The sequence below is a fragment of the Zingiber officinale genome, chromosome 11A (assembly GCF_018446385.1).
Source record: "Zingiber officinale cultivar Zhangliang chromosome 11A, Zo_v1.1, whole genome shotgun sequence".
Taxonomy (NCBI): Eukaryota; Viridiplantae; Streptophyta; class Magnoliopsida; order Zingiberales; family Zingiberaceae; genus Zingiber; species Zingiber officinale.
The window spans coordinates 41,187,072-41,209,442 of record NC_056006.1 but is presented as its reverse complement, the minus strand read 5'-3'; the positions used below and the strand labels follow the sequence as shown (position 1 = coordinate 41,209,442).

The 22,371-nt window shown below is 37.6% G+C and overlaps 1 protein-coding gene across 1 annotated transcript; it reads right to left on the bottom strand.

Annotated features, from left to right (window-relative positions):
• Positions 1–15,789: 15,789 nt before the first annotated feature.
• On the bottom strand, positions 15,790–18,056 carry LOC122031363. Its single transcript, XM_042590482.1, has 3 exons — positions 17,666–18,056; positions 16,384–17,624; positions 15,790–16,056 (listed from the first exon to the last, which is right to left on the bottom strand). The coding sequence occupies exons 1-3, from the start codon at positions 18,054–18,056 to the stop codon at positions 15,790–15,792; spliced, it is 1,899 nt and encodes a 632-aa protein (XP_042446416.1).
• Positions 18,057–22,371: the final 4,315 nt, after the last annotated feature.

The following is a 22,371-nucleotide window of genomic DNA, read 5'->3' as shown; positions in this document are numbered from 1 at the left end:
TTGCTACCCTCTTTGATATCTACTCAAGACATTATATAGAACTGAAAATGGTAGTTTCCAAGGCATGGAAAGAGAAGATAATGAATGCAAGTAATGCAAGTCTTCATGCACACTCCCTTTCCAACAAATGGTAGTTTCCAATGCATGGAAAGAGAAGATGATGAATGCAAGTCTTTATGCACACTCCCTCTAGCTGTCCTCCAACTTGGGAATTCGTCCAAAATGTAGGTGGCATTAAATGGCACACCAATTCCAACCGGAATGGTGAGTTTTCCACCATTCTAGTATGGTATTTGGCTAGGAACATGTTGCATCATGATATTCCATTCTTCCGCAGCTAGTTGGCCCATCTTAGGGTCAACTTGTATGAAGTTGATCATTCGGCATGACATCGACTGTAACTCCATAGCCTGCCCTTCCAAGATACGAGATGTCAATGCTTGTACAGCATGTTGAACTTGCTTGACCTCTGTTTTCATAATCAGCTCAGCTGGCACGTGCAAGTCCTCTTCATGCTCCTCGTGGTTTGGGACATACATCTCGACTTACAGTCCTGTCTCATTGGCTTAGAGCTGATCCGGAGTTGTATCATCCCCTCCTTCCTCAAAAGGATTTGTCCTCGAATCTGAAACAACAAAAGGGGAAAGATCAGAAACATTAAGGGTTGAACTCACTTAGTACTCACCTGGAAGATCCAACTTGTATGCATTGTCGTTGATTTTCTCCAGTACTTGAAATGGTCCATCACCACGTGGGTTCAGCTTGGATTGCCTTCGTTTCGGAAATCGCTCCTTTCGAAAATGAACCCAGACCCAGTCTCCAGGTTGAAAAGTAATCGACTTTCGTCCCTTATTGGCACGAGTTGCAATTTGCTCATTCCTCCTCCGCATGTGTTGCCTTGCCTTGCCATGAATCCTTTTCACCAAATCAGCCTTTGCTTGACCTTCAAGGCTAGCAATCTCATCCACAGGTAATGGAATTAAATCTAATGGAGTTAATGGATTAAAACCATAGATAATCTCAAAAGGTGAATACTTAGTAGAAGAATGCGTAACCCTATTGTATGCAAGTTCAATGAATAGTATGCAATCTTCCCATGCTTTCAAATTCTTCCCAATGGCAGAATGCAACAAATTTCCCAAGGTTCTATTAACGACCTCGGTTTGCCCATCAGCCTGTGGGTGACAAGTGGTAGAGAATAACAACTTTGTACCAAGTTTTCCCCACAAGACTCGCCAAAAATGGTTGAGGAACTTCACATCTCGATCACTAACAATTGTTTGAGGGACCCCATGCAAATGGACCACCTCCCTAAAGAATAAATTTGCCACATGTGTAGCATCATCAGTTTTATGGCAAGCGATAAAGTGTGCCATCTTCGAAAATCGGTCCACAACCACAAGAATACTATCTCGGCCATTCCTAGTCCTAGGCAAACCTAACACAAAATCCATTGACACATCAGTCCAAGGGTGGTTAGGCACAAGCAAAGGCATATAAAGTCCATGTGGTTGCACCTTAGACTTGGCTTTCTTACATGCAAGGCACCTAATGCAAATCCTTTCAACATCTCTTTTCATATGAGGCCAGAAGAAATGTTCTTTCAAAATGTCCAAGGTTTTCATAGCTCCAAAATGCCCTATTAATCCACCCCCATGTGACTCCCTAACAAGCAACTCATGCAAAGAACTTTGGGGAATGCAAAGTCTATTTTCTCGAAACAAGTAACCATCATGCATATAGAACTTATCAAATGCACCCTTTTCGCATGCTTTAAAGATATCAACAAAGTCAGCATCATTCACATACACTTCCTTCAGGTGCTCAAATCCAAAAAACTTTGACCCTAAGGTAGAGATAAGGGTGTACCTGCGTGACAAAGCATCTGCTACCACATTCTCTTTTCCTTGCTTGTATTGGATCACATAAGGAAACATTTCAATGAATTCAATCCAACGAGCATGTCTACGATTCAATTTACCTTGGCCTTTCAAATGCTTTAGTGACTCATGGTCCGTGTGAATAATGAACTCCTTGGAGCACAAGTAATGTTGCCATGTCTCCAAAGCTCGCACCAATGCATAGAGCTCCTTGTCATATGTTGAGTAGTTCAAGGCTGCACCATTGAGCTTCTCACTGAAGTAGGCAATTGGCCTCTTTTCTTGCATAAGAACAACACCTATACTATACCAGAAGCATCACATTCGATTTCAAAAACCTTAGAAAAATCTAGTAGAAGTAGTAAAGGAGCAGTACTTAGCTTTTCTTTTAATGCGTTGAAGGCTTTCTCTTGTGCCTCTCCCCACTTAAATCCAATATTCTTCTTGATGATTCCCGTTAAAGGGGCAGCGATGGTGCTGAAATTTGGCACAAACCTCCTATAGAACCCGGCTAAACCATGAAAACTCCTTACTTCAGTGATGGTGCTAGGGGTAGGCCATTCCCTGATAGCTTTCACCTTCTCCTCATCTGTAGTGCCCGCCCTCCCTGCTATCAACAAGGGACGGGGCTACGATACTCTGTTAGGGTGTATACTAAAAGCCTAGCTTTTGGTATAAACATTTATCTAGTAATAAGAATCACATTGGTCAAATGTCTACATTTATGATAAATGTAGTTGTTCAATTAATTTATATTGTAGATAACATGGTGTGTGGTGTCACACACAGAGGATCATGTTATCAGTACCTTATAAATTATAAACAGTAGCTCACGACCAAAATGGAAAGGAACAAACCATTAGAAGGTCGTAGTGTAATTAGGTATCAGTTTATCTTGACTGTATAATTACACTAGTACACTTAGAGTGTATTGAGTAGGACCATTTGAGGTCGTTTCTTTTATACTGATTTTATAAAGAAACAAAGACCTCGATTATTATGGAAGTGTTTGCTCTTAATCCTAATATAATAACAAGCACATATATTTGATATTTATTTCTTTAATTTATCAATGGGTGAGATTTAGTTCGATGAATCAATAAGCCCGATAAGTTGGGAAATGGTATCACTTATAGTGTGTGTTGTTGATTATAGAAGGAAACTGTGTCCTAGAGATACTAGGTTGATAATGTCCTCAAGAGGAGCTCATAAGGATTGTCATGTTAAACCCTGCAGGTGGACCTAGTCCGACATGATGATAAGGTTGAGTGGTACTACTCTTGGACTAAGATATTAATTAAATGAGTTGTCAGTAACTCACTTAATTAGTGGACATTTGTTATCTTAAACACAGGGAGACTAACACACTCATAATAAGAAGGAGCCCAAAATGTAATTTGGGATTGGTGCGGTAGTTCAATAATAGTTCTTTAGTGGAATGAATTATTATTGATGAAATTAAGTTGTGTGTTCGGGGCGAACACGGGATGCTTAATTTCATCGGGAGACCAAAACCAATTCCTCCTCTCGGTCCCTATCGTAGCCTCTAGTATATAGAGATTTATACCCACCGCATACCCACCTTCTTACCCATCCAATGGGGCCGGCCAAGCTAGCTTGGAACCCAAGCTAGGGCCGGCCAAGACCAAGTGGATGAGTCAAGTAGGTGGCCGGCCAAAGCTTGGGTCCCAAGCTTAGGTGGCCGGCCACTAGAATATTAAAAGGATTTTTATTAAAATTATTTCTTATGTGGATATCATGATTTTAAAAGAGAGTTTAAAAATTAAAAAATTTCCTTTTATAACTTTCTACAAAAGATTAAGAGAAGAGATTAATCTCTTTCCTTATTTGTAGATTAAAAGGATGGTTTTAATTTTTGGTAAAAACTTTCCTTATTTGTAAATCATCTACATGTTTAAAAGAGAGTTTAAAATTTGAAATCTTTCCTTATTTGTTGATTAAAGGAGGATTTTAAATTTTAAGAAAACTTTCCTTTTTAACCACGTTCATGATTTAAAAGAAAGTTTAAAAATTAATAATTCTCTTTTATTAGTTTCTACAAAAGATTGAGAAAAGATTTGATATCTTTCCTTATTTGTAGATTAAAAGAGATTTTAATTTTTAGAGATAACTTTCTTTTTATCCACATGTTTAAAAGAAAGATTTTAATTTATTAAATTTCCTTTTTATAAACCAATCATGAAGGGATTAAATTATTGAAGAAATTTTATAAATTTCTGGAGACAAATTAGGAAGTTTTAATTAATTAAAACTCTCCTTGTTTGTAGCTTTGGTGTGGCCGGCCATGTAAATTGAGAAAAGGAAAATTGTTTTAATTAAATAAATTTTTCCTTTTCATGGCAAAAGAATTAAGGAAGTTTTTAATTAAATTTCCTTATTTGCCAAGACCAAGGATTATAAAAGAGGGGGTAGAGAAGGCTTCAAAAATAACAACCTCTATTATTTCTCTCCCTCTTTTCCTTGGTGTTGTGGCCGGCCAACCTCTCTTCCTCTCTTCCTCTTGGTGGTGGCCGAACCTTCTCTATTGGCTTGGAGCTCTTGTGGTGGCCGGATACTACTTGGAGAAGAAGAAGAAGAAGGAGAGAAAGCTTGTATCCCTTGGAGCTTGGTTGGTGTTTTGTTCTTCGTCCTTGGTGAAGCTTCTTTGTGTTGGCCGAACCTAGCTAGGAGGAGAAGAAGGTGCTTGGTGGTTTCTCATCTCGGAAGATCGTTGTCCACACAACGTCCAAGGTTAGAAGAGGAATACGGTAGAAGATCAAGAGGTTTTTCTATAAGGTATAACTAGTAATTTTTCTTTCCGCATCATACTAGTTATTTATGAAAATAATACCAAATACAAGAGGCTAACGATTCTAGAATTTCGAATATGTTTTTCGATGTTGTGTTCTTTTGTTTTTCTTTTCCTTGTGATTTGATTGTTCTTTTCGGTTAACCTAAAGTTATTTTAGGAAATTAAATATTAGATTTCTATAAAAGGTTTTGTCTAGTCGGTGGTGGTTGCTCCCATATCCAAGAAGGTCATGTGCCTCGCCACGTCGGTACTGGGAACCGATTATGGAAATTAATATTTAATGGAATTAATAACTTAAGGTGATTTGGGTCGAACGTGTTAAGTTCCGCAGGAGATCCAAGTCAAAACCAAAAAGAACAAATAGATTAAGTTTTGGATCAAACGTGTTAAGTTCCGCAGGCGATCCAAAATTTAATTTAAAAGAACACATGGTAGCTAGGAAAAGGTTCAGACCTTTGTACAAAATTTTTGTACAGTGGAACCTCTAGGTTTTCCGAGTAGCAACCAACAATTGGTATCATAGCTAGGGTTTTTATCTCTGTGTATTTGGTATTAGTTTAATTATGCACATGTCATACATAATTTAGGCAGGTTAATAGTAGGATGTGCTAACTTTGTGGATGCAGGATCCAACTATTATGGCTTTTAGTTATTATGTGTGTGATTGGACCCTTGGACATGTCAAGGGCATTTATATGTGTGTGCATGATTGTATTATAAAATACAGTAGGAGCTGTATTTAGTTTGATTAGGATTTTATTTTTGATCTAGATACATGTACATTCCTTTTATGGAATATAGGATCAAAAATGTAAAATTATATTTATGTCGCGGATCGAATCTTGCAAAGCGTGGAACTTTCTAAGGACCAGAGGCGCAGCGGAACTAGGAGCAAGATGGATGCGACAGCTAGACCCAGTGGCGGTGGCCAAATATGGCAACAGCTTGGGATGACAACACACGGAGGACAACTAGAGATAAAAGTCATAATAGTTGAAAATTAGATTTTCTATTTATTGCTTTTATATTGTGCTGTGTGTGCATGTTGGTTTACATATTTAGTAGGCTAGCATAGTTAAAATTCCTCATTTATAAATAACTAAGTGGGAGAGGGATTTTTAAGTAAATCCCATGGTCTCCATTACTGGTTTGTAAGTGATGCAAACAAGCTTGCGCGTTGGCTCTGAGTGCCTTCCTCCATAACGGATGAGCTTGTTTGCGGATCACTAGAACAGAATTCCATTTTTGGATGACTATTGGAAGTTAATTAAGAGCGTGTGATCTTCCCCAACGGAAGGGGCATAATTTTATTAATGGACTTAGTGTCAAGTAATGGTATACACTTAGACACATCTAATAGTATCCTCCCCATCGGAGTCACTGCTATTATTTGTGTGACCAAATGAAACCAACTATTAATTTGTCATAAAACTAGGTTGACAAGATAATAAAATTAAAGGGTTAAAACCCCTCTTACAAATGATTGATTTTGTATACGTCCACACTAACGTGGCATACAAAATTAACGGTGTTTGAGATAATTTTATTTGTCATAAAGTTACGTTGACAAGATAGTTAATGGGTAAAACCCTCCTCTTACAAATGTTGATTTTGTATACGTCCACACTAACGTGGCATGCAAAATTCACGGTGTTTTGAGGTGTTGGTAAATTTAAATAGTATTGTAAGAGGAATCAATATTATTTTAAATTTAGAATCTTGACCAAATATTTAATTAAAGATAGACCAACTATTAATTTTATTCATCATAAAGTAAGGTTGACGAGATAATAAAATTAAATAAAATTTCCTCTTTGAATTTGTATACGTCTACACTAACGTGGCATACAAAATTCATGGGGATTTTTAAGGAGTTGGTCTTAACCAAATATTTTTGTGATTCTTAGGAAGATGGTCAATCCCTAGCTGATATACTTTAGGATAGACTTAGTGGTCCCAATTATAATTGATTGGAAATAGAATTTGGACATTAAGGTAGACTGTCCTCTTAGAACTAAGAACAATATAGGTGTATTTTATTCATTAGTTGATACATGTTTAGTGGAGTTATCTACCGGTACCTGGTGTGTAGATATGAGAGCCACTGATCATGTCTGCAATTCATTGCAGGGTTCCAGGATACCCGTCAACTAAATGAAAATAAAAAACACCGTCCACATGGGCACTACTGCAAAAGTAGTAGCTGTTGCAGTGGGAGAGGTTTATTCTCTAATAGGAATAAAATTTGGATTATTAGGAATTGTCTTTACATACTAAGTTTAGAAAGAACCTGATTTCAGTTTCTAAACTATTATAGAATAGATATTGTCTCTATTTTGATAACAAAGTTGTTATCAAGAAAAATAGGCAAGTTATCTATTCTGGTATGATTGGTTGACAATTTATAATCCAATAACTCCCATGATGCAACAAATGGAAATTAATAACACATCTTCTAACTTAAGAGAAAGCAACCTTCGAAAATGAACCAATTATATCTTTGACATTTAAGGCTAGGTTATATTAACTTAAGTAGGATTCATTGGAAGCTGATGAACTTTTGGGTTCATTAGTAGTGGAAATCTTTCCAACCTGCGAGTCTTACTTGGAAGGAAAATAACCAAGAAGCTTTTAAGTCCAAGGGGTATGGAGTCAAAGATATGTTGAAATCGGTTCATTCTGATTTGTGTGATCCTATGACTATCCAGACAAGAGGTAGTATTGAATATTTCATCTATTTTATAGACAACTATTCAAGATACAAATAAATTTACTTAATGTACCGCAAGACTAAGTACTTTGATTAGTTCAAAGAGTACAAGGCTTGTGGAGAAATGTTAAAGTAAATGTCACTATGGTAAGATCGTAGTGGCAAGTACCTCTTGGGAGAATTTAGGAGTCACTTATCAAAAGTAGGGATTCAATCCCAACTAACTGCACCTGGTACACTCCAACAGAATGGTGTAGTAGAAAGAAGGTAAAGGACTCTTATGAAATAATTAGATAGATGATGAGTTATTTAGAAAATTATCAAATTTGTTTTAAGGATAAACTCTGATAACGAAAGTGAACATAGTACCTTCCAAGTTAGAACTCTCTACTCATATAGAATTACTGAATAGGTGAAAACCTATTTTGAAGCATATTCGGATTCGGGTAATCCAGCACATATGTTAAAGAGAGACAATGATAAGTTGGATAGGAGTTCACTTGTTTGTAAGTTATCCTAGATAAACAAAAGTAAGTTTATAGTCTTAAAAATCAGAAGGTCATTGTTAGCATCAATGACTGATTTTTTAGAAAAGGACTATATAATGAACCACGTGCTCATAAGTAAATTTGTTCTTAAGGAAATAATAAAGGACATGTCTAACCTAGTACCAACTGTACAAGATGAGATACCACAAGAAAACTGCAACACGTATCATAAATTGATACACAATTACAGAAAGTGTCTTATTGTAGTAGGAGGGTTGTTATGCAACCTAAATAGGTTCATGTTTTGGGAGAGTTTTTGGACTCGATCCCTGGAGGGCATGAACCTGATCTCCGGTCATATGATGAAGCACTCCAAGATAAAAATGCAGCATCTTGGCAAAGAGTAATGAATAAAAGAATTAGAATATATGTATTCTAATAAAATCTGGAAGCTTGTAGAATCACCAAATGGTGTAAAAGCCGTTGGGTATAAAAAGGTCTATAATAGGAAAAGAGGGATAGACAGGAAGGTAGTAACTTTCAAAGCAAGGCTTGATGAAAAAGGAAATTTTTTCACTGGTAGTCATGCTTAAGTCTATCCAGATTCTTTTATCTATTTGGTAAGAGGATGTCAAGACAACATTCCTTAATGGAAGTTTTGAAGAAAGCATCCATATAAAGCAACCAGAACGGTTCATTGCAAAGGGCTAAGAGCATCTTGTGTAAGCTCAATCAGTCTATGGACTGAGGCAAAGCTTCAAGGTCTTGGAACATCCGGTTTATCAAAGTAATCCAGATCTATGGATTTATTTAGTAACTGGATAAGTCTTGTGTATACAAAAGGTGTGATGGAAGCGTGGTGGTATTTCTTGTACTATACGTAGATAACATTTTTGGTAGTTGGAAACAATATCAAAATGTTGTCAGAAGTAAGGGTATGGTTGTCCAAATAATTCGATATAAAGGACTTGGGAGAATGTATATATTTTTGAGATCAAAATAATAAGGGATCGAAAGAAAAATATATTTTACTTATCCCAAGCTTGATACATCGGAAAATCCTTGCTCGTTTTAAGCATGCAAAACTCCTCGAAAGGTTTCTTACTTTTTAGGATGGAGTAACTTTATCTAAAGATATGTCTCTGTAGACATCAAAGGAGATAAAGGAAATAAAGGCAGTTCTTTATGCTACGGCTGTTAGAAGCCTAATGTATGCTATGTACGAGATCAGAAATCTGTTTTGCCAAAGGCATAGTTAGCAGATATCAAAGTAACCCTGGACAAGGACAGTGGACTGCAGTAAAGCATATATTGTAGTACCTTAGAGGCACTAGAGATTATATGCTAGCTTACAAGACAGTTAATTTGGTCCTTGTGGGTTGCATGGATTTTGACTTCCAATCGGATAGGGACAATAATAAGTCAACCTCGGGGTTTTGTGTTTACTTTAGGAGGTAAAGTCATAACTATGGAAGAGTGATAAGCATAGGTGGTTTTCTGGACTCCACCATAGAAGCTTAGTATATGGCAAGCCTCTGAGGTAGCTATAAAAGCTGAATGACTCAATAATCTCAAGATAGACTTAGATATGATTTCTGGTTTGTCCAAAGATTATTACAATTTATTGTAATAATGTTGGTGCAGTAGCAAACTCGAAGAAACCATAAGTCTATAAAGGCAAGTAAACACAATAGAGCGCAAGTACCACCCAATACGAGAAATCGTATAAACGAGGAGAAGTTGTTGCTGCCTAGATTGCATCAGGTGATGACCTATAGATCCTTCCACCGAGGTCCTTAAGGCAAGAGCTTTTGATGGACATGTTGAAGGGTTAGGAATCAGATGTATGGCAGCAGATATGGCAGCTTAGTCTTTTAGTATAAGTGGGAGATTGTTAGGGTGTATACTAAAAGCCTAGCTTTTGGTATAAACATTTATCTAGTAATAAGAATCACATTGGTCAAATGTCTACATTTATGATAAATGTAGTTGTTCAATTAATTTATATTGTAGATAACATGGTGTGTGGTGTCACACACAGAGGATCATGTTATCAGTACCTTATAAATTATAAACAGTAGCTCACGACCAAAATGGAAAGGAACAAACCATTAGAAGGTCGTAGTGTAATTAGGTATCAGTTTATCTTGACTGTATAATTACACTAGTACACTTAGAGTGTATTGAGTAGGACCATTTGAGGTCGTTTCTTTTATACTGATTTTATAAAGAAACAAAGACCTCGGTTATTATGGAAGTGTTTGCTCTTAATCCTAATATAATAACAAGCACATATATTTGATATTTATTTCTTTAATTTATCAATGGGTGAGATTTAGTTCAATGAATCAATAAGCCCGATAAGTTGGGAAATGATATCACTTATAGTGTGTGTTGTTGATTATAGAAGGAAACTGTGTCCTAGAGATACTAGGTTGATAATGTCCTCAAGAGGAGCTCATAAGGATTGTCATGTTAAACCCTGCAGGTGGACCTAGTCCGACATGATGATAAGGTTGAGTGGTACTACTCTTGGACTAAGATATTAATTAAATGAGTTGTCAGTAACTCACTTAATTAGTGGACATTTGTTATCTTAAACACAGGGAGACTAACACACTCATAATAAGAAGGAGCCCAAAATGTAATTTGGGATTGGTGCGGTAGTTCAATAATAGTTCTTTAGTGGAATGAATTATTATTGATGAAATTAAGTTGTGTGTTCGGGGCGAACACGGGATGCTTAATTTCATCGGGAGACCAAAACCAATTCCTCCTCTCGGTCCCTATCGTAGCCTCTAGTATATAGAGATTTATACCCACCGCATACCCACCTTCTTACCCATCCAATGGGGCCGGCCAAGCTAGCTTGGAACCCAAGCTAGGGCCGGCCAAGACCAAGTGGATGAGTCAAGTAGGTGGCCGGCCAAAGCTTGGGTCCCAAGCTTAGGTGGCCGGCCACTAGAATATTAAAAGGATTTTTATTAAAATTATTTCTTATGTGGATATCATGATTTTAAAAGAGAGTTTAAAAATTAAAAATTTCCTTTTATAACTTTCTACAAAAGATTAAGAGAAGAGATTAATCTCTTTCCTTATTTGTAGATTAAAAGGATGGTTTTAATTTTTGGTAAAAACTTTCCTTATTTGTAAATCATCTACATGTTTAAAAGAGAGTTTAAAATTTGAAATCTTTCCTTATTTGTTGATTAAAGGAGGATTTTAAATTTTAAGAAAACTTTCCTTTTAACCATGTTCATGATTTAAAGAAAGTTTAAAATTAATAATTCTCTTTTATTAGTTTCTACAAAAGATTGAGAAAAGATTTGATATCTTTCCTTATTTGTAGATTAAAAGAGATTTTAATTTTTAGAGATAACTTTCTTTTTATCCACATGTTTAAAAGAAAGATTTTAATTTATTAAATTTCCTTTTTATAAACCAATCATGAAGGGATTAAATTATTGAAGAAATTTTATAAATTTCTGGAGACAAATTAGGAAGTTTTAATTAATTAAAACTCTCCTTGTTTGTAGCTTTGGTGTGGCCGGCCATGTAAATTGAGAAAAGGAAAATTGTTTTAATTAAATAAATTTTTCCTTTTCATGGCAAAAGAATTAAGGAAGTTTTTAATTAAATTTCCTTATTTGCCAAGACCAAGGATTATAAAAGAGGGGGTAGAGAAGGTTTCAAAAATAACAACCTCTATTATTTCTCTCCCTCTTCTCCTTGGTGTTGTGACCGGCCAACCTCTCTTCCTCTCTTCCTCTTGGTGGTGGCCGAACCTTCTCTATTGGCTTGGAGCTCTTGTGGTGTCCGGATACTACTTGGAGAAGAAGAAGAAGAAGGAGAGAAAGCTTGTATCCCTTGGAGCTTGGTTGGTGTTTTGTTCTTCGTCCTTGGTGAAGCTTCTTTGTGTTGGCCGAACCTAGCTAGGAGGAGAAGAAGGTGCTTGGTGGTTTCTCATCTCGGAAGATCGTTGTCCACACAACGTCCGAGGTTAGAAGAGGAATACGGTAGAAGATCAAGAGGTTTTTCTACAAGGTATAACTAGTAATTTTTCTTTCCGCATCATACTAGTTATTTATGGAAATAATACCAAATACAAGAGGCTAACGATTCTAGAATTTCGAATATGTTTTTTGATGTTGTGTTCTTTTGTTTTTCTTTTCCTTGTGATTTGATTGTTCTTTTCGGTTAACCTAAAGTTATTTTAGGAAATTAAATATTAGATTTCTATAAAAGGTTTTGTCTAGTCGGTGGTGGTTGCTCCCATATCCAAGAAGGCCGTGTGCCTCGCCACGTCAGTACTGGGAACCGATTATGGAAATTAATATTTAATGGAATTAATAACTTAAGGTGATTTGGGTCGAACGTGTTAAGTTCCGCAGGAGATCCAAGTCAAAACCTAAAAGAACAAATAGATTAAGTTTTGGATCAAACGTGTTAAGTTCCGCAGGCGATCCAAAATTTAATTTAAAAGAACACATGGTAGCTAGGAAAAGGTTCAGACCTTTGTACAAAATTTTTGTACAGTGGAACCTCTAGGTTTTCCGAGTAGCAACCAACATACTCTATGTACGTATTACAGCGGAAGACATAAAATTATTTTTCTTAACTTAATTAAAACCGAACTACACTAACATGGTTTCATAACATGATAACAAAATAAATAAAAACTTAACATCAAGTCACCCATATTGTATTACATTTCACAAAACCAAAGCATAGTTCTTAAAGGTTTTAAAGCAGGTTCTTGATTAGTTGCCTAGCCACTGCCACACACATCTTCGTTGCCCCTCCTGCTGCTCCTTTAACTCATCTAGCTTTTTCCTTTATCTGTGGTACAAGGAAAGTAAGCTATGAGCACTCATGGCTCAGTAAGTTCCTTTCCTACTCACTAAAACCAACAATCAGTACATAATCAAATAATGTCTCAACTTAACATGATCTCAACTAGTCATGGCATAACATATCATACTTAGGGTATATCATGTGATTATACTATCATAAGAAACATGGTAACATAGTTAACTTGGGTTCTAAGCTTCCTAAACCCTTGGGTTCCTATCATGGCCGAACCCTCTTAGGTCTCAATTTAGGTAAAAACAACCTCCAAGCATGTGAACCCTAAATCATCATCACATAAATTTCATAGGAAGCATTATAAGCATGATTAACTTGGTTTCTAAGTTCTCCAAGTCCTTAAACTCATGTGGCCGAACCCTATCAGTATATAAACAAGGTCCCAAATGTCATGAAAGCATGGAAACCTTAAACCATATTTATAGCATTTTTTTCCAAATAGCATAGTAAGCATATTGAGCTAGTTCCTAAGTCCTTCAAGCCCTTAACGTATGTCTTGGTCAATCTTTTAACAAGTATTCATTAGGGCTAAAAATAAACATACAAGCATGTGAACTTGAACTAACATCATGTATAAATTCATAACAAGACATCATACAATAGGTATGGCCGAAACTTACCCTAGCCTCATTTAGGTCACTAAACAACATATAGTATGAGAACTTTGGTTTTCTACTTATCATATTTCATGTAGAGTGACATAAGCATATTTAATTTTTGTTCTAAGGTTTCTAGGGCATTTATCCCTTCATGGCCGAAACACACAATGATCCATTTAGGTCATAGAAAAATTATACAAATATGTGACACAATCAACACATTATCATATTTTCATAAGAAGCACTTTTAACACATTTGGTTTCATTTCTAAGGCCTCTAGGTCTTTTAAACCCTACTTGGCCGAAACTCATAGAATATAAACTTGCTTCAAATAGCCTAAAAGCATGAGAAATTATACAAGTTTCATAGCATGTATAAAGACAAGCATAATAAACATACATGTGAATTGTGTCTTAGGCTTCCTAGGTTTCTTTCCCTTTTTCTTTTATTTTTCCTTATGGCCGAAACCTACCAATCTCTAAACTAGGTTTTAAGTGGCCTAAAGCATGGAAAACCTAAGTAAGTTTCATGGCAAAAATTACTAAGAACATCATATACAAAGTTGGTTCATACACAAGCTAGGACCCTTGTGATCTTACATGTCATATATCATGTAACTAATTTTCTATACTCAATTTAAACATAAGAGCATTAAACAACTTTCATATCATAATATCACAGAGGTCTTGAGCATATTAGAATTTTGTTCAAGCTTTTCTAAACTATCCATCTTATCATGGCCGAAAATCTAAAATAAGAGTTCATGAATTTCTAGCAATGTACAACATGCAATTCTTTAAGAGAACTCTATATTCTATCATACAAACATTTAAATTTAAAGGTCTTCCTAACCCTAAGCCCTTTTCTTGGCCGAAACATTAAATGGATTTCTTTGGTTCTAAGTAACTTTCAAGCAAGAAAACCAATAAAAACCCTTAGTAGTTCATGGGAGAAATTTTGTACTAGTTTAGTTAAACAATATTTTTCCCTAACCTCCTTAACATATTTTTGGCCGAAATTCTAGGGTTAGGTACTCCTCTGATCAAGCATCATTTAAGTATAAAAACATGAAGAAAATCCTTCCTACATAGCATAGAAAGAATATCATGAAATAAGGACTTGTTTAAACCATCCTAGATTTGAAAACCCTTTCTTTAGCCGAATTTTCTTAAATTCTTTTCTAGGTTTTCTAATCCTTATAGAATCCGAAAATCACATAAAAGCCTTGTAGCACAGGTGAGGGGAAGCTTACATCCTTTTCGCTTGTGGATCTAAGGTATGGTGAAGAAGAAGTAGCCTCTTCTTCTAGTTCCTTTCCCTTGATTCCTTTGCTAAGTCCTCCTTGTATCTTAGGCTTTCTTAGGGAACAAACTTGGCTTTGGGGCCGAAGATGGAGGAGAGGGGACTGTGGTGTTCTCGGTGAGGGAGAGGATGAATGAGAGAAAATGAGAGAAAAATAATTTTCTCTTTTCTTGCTCCCTTTTATGTTAAGGGGGAAGAAGTAGCAAAATTGATTTTTGCTTTCCTTCTCCCTTAACCCATTTTTCTATTTTTCTTACATTTATTTTATTTTCTATTTATTCTCACCATTCATGATAAAATAAGGGGGAATGAATCCCCTTAATTCCTCTTTAAGTTTTCGGCAAAAAATCAAAGAGGAAGAGGGAGAGAAACGGAGGAAGGCAAGTTGCCTTTCTCTTGTTCTTTTCTTGCTTTCTCTTCTTAGATCTTTAATCCTATCTTTATCATGCATTCCCTTTCCTTGCTATCAATATCTTCTCTCTATCCCAATTGGTTTCTACTAGTTAATTCTATGAATTATCATATAAGAGGTTCAAGGTTCAATCCTTGACTTCCCCTTCTTTTTATTTCATTTTATTTCTTTTTGCTTCAACTCACTTCTTATTATTTTTCTAAGGCAAAAATCCGATATTCATATATTTATCTTACAAGCTTAGTGGGTATTACATCATCAACTTCCACGCCTCTGGAACTAACAACAAATCCAAGGAAAACAACCCTATCTATGCAAAAGTTGCATTTCTTAAGGTTAGCAAATAATTTTTCACGCCTCAAAGCTTCAAGCACACATTTCAAATTATCAATATGGTCATGCAAACCCTTGCTATAGATTAGAATGTCATCAAAATAAACAACAACAAATTTTCTAATAAATGCACGTAGCACATGGTTCATGAGACGCATAAATGTGCTAGGAGCATTCGTCAATCCAAATGGCATCACTAACCATTCATATAGCCCCTATTTTGTCTTAAAAGCTATTTTCCACTCATCTCCTTCCTTAATTCGAATTTGATGATACCCACTCTTCAAATCAATCTTAGAAAATATAGTGTATCCATGTAATTCATCAAGCATGTCATCTAAGCGAGGAATAGGGTGACAATACTTTACCGTTATCTTTTTTACAGCTCAACAATCCACGCACATCCTCCAAGTCCCGTCTTTCTTTTGAACCAGCAGCACAGGCACAGCACAGGGACTCATGCTTTCACGAACATGTCCTTTGGTCATAAGTTCTTCGACTTGCCTTTGAAGCTCTTTGGTCTCTTCTGGACTACTTCGATAAGCTGGTCGGTTTGGAATGGAAGCTCCCGGAATGAGATCAATTTGATGCTCGATTCCTCTTTTGGGTGGTAACCCAGGTGGCGTATCCTCGGAAAAGACATCCTTAAAATCCTGCAAAAGAAACATCACAGCACTAGGCAAAGAAACATTATGGTCAGCCAAAGAAAGATAGGCCTCCTTGTATAGAAACAAGATCATCGGTCTATCGGAGTTAAAAGCACTTTTGATCTCTCTTTCTTTTGCATAGAAGCTCATTTTTCTTTCTTCTTTCTTTTTCAAGGCTGAACTCTCAATCTTTTCTTTTTTTCCACTCTCTTTTTTCATTCTTAATCCACCATCTTTTTTTTCATTTTCACTCTCATTTTCTTTTTCTTTCTCAGCCACACCTTTTCCTCTTGCTGCAACAAACTTTTTTATCTGGAGTTGTTCCTCAAATACTTGATGAGGTGTCAAAGGTGCAAGTGTAATGTTCCTACCATCCTTGCTGAAGTTGTAGCGGTTCTTATACCCATCATGTGTGGTCCGTCTGTCAAATTGCCACGGTCTTCCAAGAATTAAATGGCTAGCTTGCATGGGTACAACATCACACAGAACCTCATCCGTGTACCTTCCAATCGTAAATGAAATAATGACCTGCTTGTTTACCTTCATTTCTCCACTGTCATTGAGCCATTCGAGTTTATATGGCTTTGGATGCTTCAAGGTAGGTAGACCAAGCTTGTCCACCATTAACTTGCTTGCCACATTAACACAGCTGCCACCATCAATAATCAAACCGCATACCCGATCTTTCACATGGCAGCGGGTGTAGAAGATGTTCTCCCTTTGCAACCCGTCATCGTCTTCTTTGGCTTGCATATGGAGAGCTCTCAGCACAACAAGAGCTTGGCCATCAACAGCAAGCTCAACATCACTAGTATATTCAACTGATGGAGTGGACTCGTTTCCTTCATCTTCCTCTTCAGTTTCGATCTCCCCATTATCCAATATGATCATTGATCGCTTGTTTGGGCATTGAGAAGCAATATGACCTGATCCTAAACAACGAAAACATTTGATGTCACGATTTCTTTGAGGTTGGGAAGATGAGTTACCCCTATCTTTGTTGCTAGGTTGTGTCTTGGCCACATTCATCTCTCCCTTTGATTTTGAAACTGCTTTCTCAGTTGGTTTTGATGATCCCCACTTCTGCTTCCAAGGGAATGAACTCGCAGCCTCATACTTGGAAGTTGATCGCACTCCTTTCTTGAGTTGTCTTTCAACTTTCATTGCCATGTGTACCACATCGTCAAGCTCCACGTAGTGATGCAGCTCAACAATATTGGCAATCTCACGATTCAAGCCACATATGAACCGAGCCATGGTCGCCTCTCGGTCCTCCTCAATGTTAGCCCGAATCAAGGCTATCTCCATCTCCTTGTGGTAGTCTTCCATAGTCATGGACCCCTGCTTCAAACTTTGCAATTTCAAATGTAAGTCCCGATAATAGTGAGATGGAACAAACCTTCTTCTCATAACGGCTTTCATATCCTCCCAATTGTCGATGGGAAGCTCACGATTTCGACGTCTACTTAGGGTCAGCTGATCCCACCATATAATGACATAGTCGGTAAAAGCCACCGCAGCAAGCTTCACTTTCTTCTCCTCCGAGTAATTGTGACAATCGAATACCAGCTCAACTTTTCTCTCCCATTCAATATAAACATCAGGGTCATTTTACCTTGAAATTGAGGAATGGGCAGCTTGATGGTGCCCATGTTACGATCTACGACTTCCCTTTCTCGATGTTGCCTTTGAACATGCCTTTGCCTTTCGGGTCTGATAGCCCTAGCCCTCCTCCAAGTAGCATTGGAGACCACTTCATTGCTCGCCCCATCATCATAGTCATCATTTGGGACATTTGGAGCAAAATGTGGTCGCTGGTCGCTGGTCGGGTCATCATTTGGGACAAGTTGTTCGAGCCGATCCTCATGCCTATCCAACCGATCTCGAATCTCATTGAACACAACATTCATGCGCTCAAATTGTTGCTGCATAGCCCGCATGATTGTAGTCTGATCAGCCCCTCCTCCATCACTTGGATCAACCCTGCCACCGTGCTCTCGAGACATAGTGAGCTGCAACTAAAATATTATGAATAAAGGAGGATCCTCACTCACTCCCTCACGTATTTGAACTCAGTTGGATGTCACAAAAACACTTGTGTTTCGCTCAGAAAATTGAGTTCTCTCTACTCACTTGTTTTTCTCCAAAAAGTTCTAGAGAAACTAAGCAAGTCAAAACAAGCAAACACTTATTCAACCCAACAAACTCAGAATACCGATTCTAGGCTCAGTTGGATCGAGGTTACGATATCAATCAAGGAACGATGGAAAGAAGATATGAAGCAAACAGAAATGATGATATGATGAAGCAAAATAGAATTGATGATAAGATAGAGAAAATCAAATCAAAGCAGCACAATGGAGATGGTAAACGGAGTTGAAAAGAAACGTGCAAATGGAAACGGAATCACGTCACGAGATGCAATCAAAACAAATCAAATGATCCTTGTTCTTCCTTTTTCTTTTCTGCTCTCTTCTTTCTTTTCTTTTTTTTTTGTTTTTCTTTTCTGTTCTTTTTTTTTCTTTTCTTTTTTTTTTCTTTTCTTTTTTTGCAACAATACTAGAAAGTAGATGAAGATAACAAGATTGTGATGATAAAAACAAAATAAACACTAGGAAAGATAGATAAACCTGATTTGGAACTTGGCTCTGATACCAAAGATGATGCGAACCTCGATGAACAATGTCGCGAGACCCAGCAACAATAAGATTGGAACTCAGTTCCGAGATCGTCCAAAGGAGGTTTCGGAGGGATGGAATATTGACCCGTTGATTATAGAGAATCAAGAACCAATATTATGAGAACAATGGAGAATATCGACCCAATAATTATAACAAAACCAAGAACCGATATTATAAAAGTGCTGAGAATTACAAGTGCTCACCCGTAATCCCTGCAGAGTTGCTGAAGAACAACAAGGAGGAAAACTCTCTCAAAATATAATGTTTGCTACCCTCTTTGATATCTACTCAAGACATTATATAGAACTGAAAATGGTAGTTTCCAAGGCATGGAAAGAGAAGATAATGAATGCAAGTAATGCAAGTCTTCATGCACACTCCCTTTCCAACAAATGGTAGTTTCCAATGCATGGAAAGAGAAGATGATGAATGCAAGTCCTCTAGCTGTCCTCCAACTTGGGAATTCGTCCAAAATGTAGGTGGCATTAAATGGCACACCAATTCCAACCAGAATGGTGAGTTTTTCCACCATTCTAGTATGGTATTTGGCTAGGAACATGTTGCATCATGATATTCCATTCTTCCACAGCTAGTTGGCCCATCTTAGGGTCAACTTGTATGAAGTTGATCATTCGGCATGACATCGACTGTAACTCCATAGCCTGCCCTTCCAAGATACGAGATGCCAATGCTTGTACAGCATGTTGAACTTGATTGACCTCTGTTTTCATTATCAGCTCAGCTGGCACGTGCAAGTCCTCTTCATGTTCCTCGTGGTTCGGGACATACATCTCGACTTGCAGTCCTGTCTCATTGGCTTGGAGTTGATCCGGAGTTGTATCATTATCATTGATGATTTGTATACTTAGATATCCTGTCTACCCATGGGACTATCTGTGGTAGAGTGTTCTCCCACAGACAGTGGTTGTTTATTATCCTATCTGCCTATAGGATCATCCGTGGTAAAGCGTTCTCCCACAGATAGTGACTTCTTACATACCCTGACTGCCCACAGGTCGATCCGTGGTAGAGCATTCTCCTGCAGTCAATAGTTGTGGAGCCAAACAGCTACCTTATCCTGTCTGTCCATGGGACCATTCGTGGTAGAGTGTTCTCCTACGGACAGTGACTAGTTATATATCCTAACTGACCATGAGATCTATTTGTGGTATCAGTTTGAGATAGTCAAGACTTGTTAGATGCTTGTTGTATGGTAGCCATGGTTATGTTTGAAGGTGCTAGAATTTCGTTATGTTTCAATTTCCATGTACAAAAATTGTACAAGTACAGAACTTTTCCTAGAAACCCTCATGTTCGATCAGACATGTGTTTGATCAATCAAGAAAGTTCTTAACGGATCAAAGCACACCATGATCAAAGTACAAGATCACTGGCCTCTTGTGTTGGTATTCAAAATCGATACAAAGAAAACTAAACTAATTAAGCAGCGGAATCAAAGAACTAGTTGTACCTTTCCTTTGTAACTAAAGACCTCTTGATCTTCTGTTGTATTCCTCTCCTCTTCTTGGACGTCGTGTGGGCGACGATCTACCATGATAACAAACACCCTTCCCTTCTTTTCTCCAAATCGCTGGCCACCAAGAGAAGCCCTAGGATGGGGTGCCTTCTCCTCTTCTTCCTTCTCCTCTTCTTCCTCTTCTCCAAGCCGCCGCCCACCAAGGAATCTAAGCAAGAGGCGCCGGCCCCTAGCAAGCAAGAGGAGGCGTCGGCCCTAGCAAGGAAGAGGAGCCACCGGCCCTAGCAAGGAAGAGAAGCCACCGGCCCTAGCAAGGAAGACAAGTCATCGGCCCTAGCAAGGAAGAGAAGTCGTTGGCCCTAGCAAGGAAGAGAAAACCAAAAACAACACTTGAGTGGGTGGATGCGAGGCTTTATATAGAGGCTATAACAGGGACCTAGAGGAGGAATTGGTTTAGACCTCCTGATGGGCTTGGGCTTCTTGGGCCTGAACACTCAACTCAAGTCCTTCAATAATAACTCATACCACTAAAGGGTTATTATTGAACTACCGCACCAATCCCATATTACAATATGAGCTCCTTCTTATCATGAGTGTGTTAATCTCCCTGTGTTTAAGATATCGTATGTTCGTTAATTAAGTGAGTTACTAACAACTCAATTAATTAACATCTGATTCCAAGAGTAGTACCACTCAACTTTATTATCATGCCGAACTAAGTCCAGCTGCAGGGTTTACATGATAATCCTTATGAGCTCCTCAAGGGGACATCATCAGCCTAAATAATTAGGACACAAATTCCTTCTATAATCAACAACACACCATATAAACAATATTATTTTCCAACTCATCGGGCCTATTGATTTATTGAATAAATCTCACCCATTGATATGTTAAAAATAGAAATACTAAGTATACGTGCTTGTTATTATATAGGGATTAAGAGGACGCACATCCATAATAATAGAGGTTCTATTCTTTTATGTAGTCAGTACAAATCAAATAACCTCAAACGATCATGCTCAATACACACACATAATGTACTAGCGTAATTTTATAGTCAAGACAGATTAATATCAAATTACACTACAACCATTCCAATAGTTTGTCCCAATCCATCTTGGTTGTGAGCTATTATTTATAATTTATAAGGGACCGATAACATGATCTTCTATATGGAACCACACACCATGTTATCTACAATATAGATTAAATGGACAACGGCATTGACATATATATAAATATAAAATGTAAACATTTGACCAAAGTGATTCTCATTTTAAAATATTTCAAAACAAATGTTCATACAAAAGCTAGGCTTATAGTATACATCCCAACAATCTCCCACTTATACTAAAAGACTATCCTTCCATACATCTGATCCACATCCCCTCAATATGCCTATTAAAAGCTCTCCCCGGAAGGGCCTTAGTGAAAGGATCTGCCGGGTTATCTACTGATGTAATCTTGGTAACAATAACCTCTCCTCATTTTATGATATCTCATATCAGGTGGTACTTGCGCTCAATGTGTTTACTTGCGTTATGGGCTCGTGGTTCCTTCGAGTTTGCTACTGTACCACTGTTATCACAATAAATTGTGATAACTTTGGGCAAACCAGGAATCATATCCATCAAGAAGTTTCTGAGCCATACAGCTTCTTTGGTTGCCTCAGAGGCTACCACATACTCAACTTCCATGGTGGAGTCTGAAACGCATTTCTGCTTAACACTCCTCCATGCTATGGCTCCACCTCCTAAAGTAAACACATACCCCAAGTTTGATTTACTACTTGTTAGCTATGTTGGGTTTTTCGGGCCGCGAAAACCACTTTTTCGCGTCGCGGAAACCCCGAATCACCCTAGCCAACGGATCTCGTGCGAAGAAAAATTCAAAAACATACAAGTACGAGTTACAAAACTTCTAGATCTACATGATGAAGATCTTTACCCTTGTTGCGTGCCCTTTTGCGTATCCTGCTCGTCCTCGGTACGCCGGATCTCGAAGTTGTCAATGTAGACAACTCTCTACACGTATCCACACGAACACACTAGGTGGAGGTGACCAAAAACCAAGGTGTGCTAGCACCTATGTGGTTTGGCCAAGGAAGGAGGAGAGGGAGAGCTTGAGAGGATGAAGATGTAAAATTCCACACTTGAATGA

Bases quoted from the DNA above. Each gene is read 5' to 3' on its own strand.
- LOC122031363 (XM_042590482.1), bottom strand. From the start codon at position 18,056: ATGTCTCGAGAGCACGGTGGCAGGGTTGATCCAAGTGATGGAGGAGGG. The intron at 17,625-17,665 runs GTAAAATGACCC...GGGAGAGAAAAG, and splicing joins GCCCATTCCTCAATTTCAAG to TTGAGCTGGTATTCGATTGT. The intron at 16,057-16,383 runs GTATTTGAGGAA...TTTCTTTTGCAG, and splicing joins CACCTTTGACACCTCATCAA to GATTTTAAGGATGTCTTTTC.